Source organism: Medicago truncatula, chromosome 1 (genome assembly GCF_003473485.1).
Source record: "Medicago truncatula cultivar Jemalong A17 chromosome 1, MtrunA17r5.0-ANR, whole genome shotgun sequence".
NCBI lineage: Eukaryota > Viridiplantae > Streptophyta > Magnoliopsida > Fabales > Fabaceae > Medicago > Medicago truncatula.
In genome coordinates, this window is record NC_053042.1 from 7,468,203 (window position 1) to 7,474,416 (window position 6,214).

The 6,214-nt window shown below is 35.7% G+C and overlaps 1 protein-coding gene across 1 annotated transcript; it reads left to right on the top strand.

Moving 5' to 3' along the window:
- The first annotated feature begins 527 nt into the window (after positions 1-527).
- Positions 528-3,466, top strand: LOC11414263 (cysteine proteinase 15A). Its single transcript, XM_003589300.4, has 4 exons — positions 528-1,139; positions 1,333-1,452; positions 2,410-2,653; positions 2,808-3,466. The coding sequence occupies exons 1-4, from the start codon at positions 681-683 to the stop codon at positions 3,077-3,079; spliced, it is 1,095 nt and encodes a 364-aa protein (XP_003589348.2). The 5' UTR covers positions 528-680; the 3' UTR covers positions 3,080-3,466.
- The last annotated feature ends 2,748 nt before the right edge of the window (positions 3,467-6,214 follow it).

Below are 6,214 nucleotides of genomic sequence, written 5' to 3' on the forward strand. Positions count from 1 at the left end.
AATATTTTGGCAAATGTGTAAAAAACTATATATCATATACCCCCCATTCTAAATTATAAGTAAAAAAAATTCATTTTCTTTGTCCCAAATTATAAGCAAAAAAGCCTAACTTTTATCATATTTAATTAGTTTTTTCAAAAAATTATCTTTTCCAAAGGAAAATTAAATGCAAAGTGCATTCAATTTGCTCTTTTTTTCATTTTCTCTATAATCAAATACCAATGAAAATTGTTTTTACATCTTCCTATAAAATTTATTTCAAAGATAACACAAAAAACTATGTTACAAACTACTATATTTTAGTTTTTTTAATAAGTGTGATTTTGCGGAGGAAGTATATTTATATTTTTTTATGGGGCCATAGAGTATATTAAAGTATACACTATTAATTAAATTCATAAACAAATACAATAATATTATTTTTTAAGGAAAATTCGTTATAAGGTGGAATTATATTTCCCATAATTTTGGGCAAGTTGAAACAAAATTGGATGACAAAATCAATGAACATAGTAGGTATTTGGAGAAGTGTGCACTCTCAAATTGCAGAAACAATCCACCATTTATTAAACAACACGTGTCCCAATCCCAATGGATAAGTTTCCTATAAAATATCATTGAAACAGAACTTCGATTCCATTATCTCACTCTAACCAAATCCACTTTCTCTCCCAACAACCATGGCCCACCGTTTCCTCATCGCTCTCTTCCTCTTCGCCACCGTTGCAACCGCCGCAACAACCCTCTCCGACGACACAAACTCCGACGATCTTCTCATCCGACAAGTTGTCGACACCGCAGAAGATCACATACTAAACGCAGAGCATCACTTCACATCATTCAAGTCAAAGTTCAGCAAAAACTACGCAACAAAAGAAGAACACGATTACCGATTTGGTGTGTTCAAATCAAATCTTATCAAAGCGAAGCTTCACCAGAAGCTTGATCCTTCTGCGCAACACGGAATCACTAAATTCTCTGATTTAACGGCGTCTGAGTTCCGTCGTCAGTTTCTTGGACTTAACAAACGTCTCCGTTTGCCGGCTCACGCTCAGAAGGCTCCGATTCTTCCTACTAACAATCTTCCAGAGGATTTCGATTGGCGCGAGAAAGGTGCCGTCACTCCCGTCAAGGATCAGGCATGTACAACCACTATTATGTTACACAGAAAATTGAGTCTAACAAAAGTGATGTATCTGATCCAGTTTTTGAACCAGACTCAGTTTTCTGTTATATTTTGGAACGGATAAAGTAGTTAAGTAGTTAATAATTAATGATTAAGCATGGTTATGGTGATTTAATTAATGATTTGTTTTGATTTGGTGTGATTAGGGTTCTTGCGGTTCGTGTTGGGCGTTTAGTACTACTGGAGCTTTGGAAGGAGCAAACTATTTGGCGACTGGGAAGCTAACGAGTCTTAGTGAGCAACAGCTTGTGGACTGCGATCATGTGGTTAGTTTTCAATCACTTGATTATTCCTTTTTTTTTTGTTTAATTTTGTAGGTTCTTTTTAATTTGTTGTGTATGGTTTGTGGTGATTATTTGTTTGGTTAAACTTAATTCATGAATTGAATCGAATCAATAATGGTTTCATATATATTTATTTGTTCATTTTGTTCATATATTTTGTACAAGTTTTCATTTGTTTGTTTATTTATTTATTTATTTACACGTGGATTACAAACCTGGTGAACTGAATTTGAATTGAATCCACATATTGGTTGAGTTGGTTATGGTTTGCGTATGATGAGATAAATTTGTCAATCAGAATAAATGGAACCAGTTGTTTTAGAATGATTATCTTAATTTTCTTTGACTTTGTAAATAATGAATTTTCTAAATCAAAATTGTTTAAGTGCTGAGAATTTCTGATCATAATGTGTTCCTATATGGAGTAGAGTTGAATCACTTGGCTTGCGATGATTCTTCTTAGCTGTTTCAATGGGCAAACACGCTCTGATGTCAAAGTAAGGTAGACTATAAGTACTTTCTTTTTTAAAGATAGAAGTGAAGTGAAATGACCATGCCTAAAGGGCTCACTCCCTCTTTACAGTAGTTAGATTCTGAGAAAGACTTGCAGACTTGATCTGTTCTGGGACACGACCCCCCTAGAGTCTTTTCTTTGAAACATAAGTGACCTCTTTTGATTATGATTATTTCTATTTCAGAATACATTTAGCTGACTTAGTTTTTTAAACCTGAGGTCAAAGATGGCTGGCTTCCAAGTTTTATCCTCATCCATAATATTATAATATTATGCTAATCTGTAGAATATTGAATTGAATTTCCCCTTAAACTTTGTGTCCATGCTTGTTGTATTCTCATTTGATGTCCATTTTTTTTATTGTAAAAGATACCAGAATGTTTCAATCATTGATGTATATTAATTAATGGCTATGAATCTTGCAGTGTGATCCAGAGGAACGTGGATCATGTGACTCTGGCTGTAACGGTGGATTGATGAACAACGCCTTCGAATACATACTCCAGTCTGGGGGAGTAGTGTCAGAAAAGGACTATGCTTACACCGGAAGAGATGGATCCTGCAAGTTTGACAAAAGCAAGGTTGTAGCTTCCGTATCTAACTTCAGCGTCGTTTCTCTAGACGAAGACCAAATTGCTGCAAATCTAGTAAAGAATGGCCCTCTTGCAGGTAGCTGATTGTTCTATATGAAAAATTATTTACTGCCTCACTTGTATTCTTAACACTTTACATAGATATATCTGTTGGATCATCACTAATTTCTTATGGATATGAATTGAATGGCTAATTATAGAAATACTGACTTATGCTTTGTTTGGTGCAGTTGCTATTAATGCAGCGTGGATGCAGACATATATGAGTGGTGTCTCATGCCCATACATCTGTGCCAAAGCACGTTTGGATCATGGGGTTCTTCTAGTTGGTTTTGGCCAAGGTGGCTATGCTCCCATTCGATTGAAGGAAAAACCTTACTGGATCATAAAGAATTCATGGGGCCAGAATTGGGGTGAGGAAGGATATTACAAGATCTGCAGAGGCCGAAATGTATGTGGAGTGGATTCCATGGTCTCCACTGTTGCTGCAGCTCAATCTTGATTCTGGTGGTTCTCATCGCATGTGACAATAAGCTAGTTGAATTTGTGTAAATATATTATCATGAAGTTGCGAATCTATCTTCTGATTTTGGCAAAACTATTTCCGCATAGTATCAGGAAACTGCCACGATCATGTTATTTATGTAGTTAGGAATTATGTATGCTTGTTATTCCTGTGATGTTTATCTATAGCCATTGCAACATGGCAGTTACATGAATTGGAAAATAATAAGTATAAACTTTATTAGTTTGTGGAGCATATGTGAAATATCAGAATATCAGTTTAGCATGACTGGGATAAGAGTGGTTCTTTCCACACTCAATGTCAGTTCTTATAATCGTGTATTGCCATGATGACTATTAGGATAATACAAAAATGTTTATCTTCTCTCTGTGCGTATTACCTTTGAATTTGTGTATGAATAGTGTTTGTATGGTGCATTGCATATGCAGGACTTCTAATTTCACAAGACTTGGACTTCAAAATGTCCAACTTAGTAATATACTTGTTACTAAACAATGTTTATTAAAAGGGAAATGCTTATTTGTACGGGAATAATTAGAGAAGAAATGCAAGACTGAACGAGAGCCGTAGATGCATGCAATAACCAACCCATTATCTCCGTCAAAAACAAATTGACAGTTCTAGCTTCTTTTTTTAAATTGGATCATAGTACAATTCTTCTCTTTCGTGTGTAAGTCTTTCGTAACATTTAGCAATACTGGTAAAGGGAAATGCTTATACTATCTTAAAGTTTTGTTTGGGAGTTTGGAGGGGAAGAGAGGGGAGGGCTTTGGGGGGTTAGAAATATATAGAAAAATGGATAAAAAATTCACATTTTTTGAAAAAACAGTTTTTTAGAGAATAATAAACTAATGCTTATGGATTGAATTTGAAAAATTCATATAAACCCTCCATAACCCCCTAAAACCCTCCCCCAATACAATTTTTGAGTTCCCCCCATATGAGGGAGATTTTTTATTATGAGTAAAAAATTAATCTCCAAAACCCTCTCCTCCTAATATTTTCTATTTCTTCCACCTGCTCCTTCCTTTTTTCTAAAACCCTCCCCTCCCCTCCCTTCCAAACTCCCAAACAAAGGCATTCACTTCACTTTAGTAAATGCTATCAATCTAAAAAGTAAAGGTAACCTGAAAAGAGATTTTTCCAGGCTTTGAGTTAGTAGTAGGCTATATTTTATCAGATCATGCTAGTAATAGTGCAGCAATCAATCTACCAAAGCTTTTTTATCTGAAAACTAGTTTCAAGCTTTATAGCTAAGCTTGTAAGTGATATATAGTTTGACCTCAAACTGTAGTGACTGACTAGATCAGTCAACGGCTGAAAATCATAAATTCATAACCTTTCCTCTTAAACTACAGGCTTTTTACTTTTTGTTCTTTAAGAAAACTAATATTAGAGGGACAAACAAAAAATTAGAATGACAAATAAGAGGGGGGAGATTATCAGGCTATAGTGTGAAAATGGTCACATATTCAATCTAAAGTTGCATTGTTTAGCTACAAGCTACAAACTGGGTGGTATGTAGGGATAACTTCTTAACCCCAGTGTAAAATTTTCTGGAACTCTCCCCAATTAAGCCTCTACCTAATCTTGGAAATTTGGAAGAAAGCATTTGGGAGTTCCCCTTACCATCAACACGTGGATACATGATGTCGTGAAGCCTACATCAACTGGTATTGGTCAAGCATGAGGCAACCCGAGTGCTTGTTCTAGATCTAAAAAACATTTTTTTTTTCCTTTCTAAAGGCTTGTAAGCCTCCAAAGGAAAATATGGAATTTTACTATTAATCAATCACTTCATTCGTTCTTTAACACATGTTGCTTTTGAAATATTTTTGGTTAGAAACGATGAACTAATTTGTTAAAAGGGAAAAAAAAAAACTTTTTTTAAGAATGTTGTATGATAAATGTATAATTGGATCTCACTTCGATGACTTTAAGGTGGGAAAATCATTGTGAATTTAGTGTAATTTTGTGTGTTTTACGAAAGATAAAATAGAGAGGTAGACACAAAGTCACGATATTTTTTCTGTCTTAAAGTCACCGGATTAGGATCCAAGTATAGTTAGCGACGTAGGTTGCAAAAACGAGGAGGGAGGGGGTGCATAAATGAAAATCCATTACGGACTTAGAACGAGTGTTGTCACCATTACCAATTTATGTGACTTATTGACTCTTCAATTTTTGAAAATTGCTTTTTTGACATAGGAAACTTCCTATTGACAAAGTAATTTACTAAAAAGCCCCTAGTGGTAGTTAACAACCGTTGGAAGATGCGCCGGCAGTTAACTGTCGCTGGGACATAGCGGTTGTTAATTGCCGTTGCTTTTTCCCCCCTAAAACCAGAAAACCCTACCTCTCCTATTCACTCATCGCCTTACCTCACCATACCTAAAAAAAAAAAATCCCATTTCAAATATTTTTGTGTCAAAATCTTGTTCCAAATCATTGCTGATCGATTGCTAGGACTTGCTAGCACGTTTCTACACACAATATGCATCAATGAACATGTATTACAACGTTAAAATCCATTACATTTGATTGATCCGAGTGATCGAAAACGTAGTGTTGTCGACTCCGTTAACGTTGAAGTTCCCATTAAGGTCGAAGCTTCTGTGAAGGTTGAAGCTTCCGTTAAAGTAGAGGCTTCAAGCGTCAATTTCGATGTGTGTAAACTTCGTGACAACGAAGTGGACACAACTCATTTCTTTTCGACACGAGATGCATGGAAAGATAAAGAGGAATTGCTCGATTGGGTCCGTCGACAAGCAAATAGGACTGGATTTACGGTTATCATTAGAAGATCTTGTGAAGGTAGAAATGCTATGTTGGAGTTGGTTTGTGAACGGAGCGACGAGCACAAATTACTGAAGACAAAAGTGAAGCATGAAGCAACGGGATCAAGAAAATGTGGGTGTTTGTTCAAGGTGCGTGGATATGTCGTGAGGGAAAACAATGCTTGGAAATTGGCTATTCTTAATGGCGTTCACAACCATGAGATGGTGCGGTATGTAGCAGGGCACTTTATTGCCGGAAGATTAATGGAGGACGACAAGAAGATTGTATATGACTTGACCGATTCTTCGGTGAAATCAAAAAATAATTTGACTA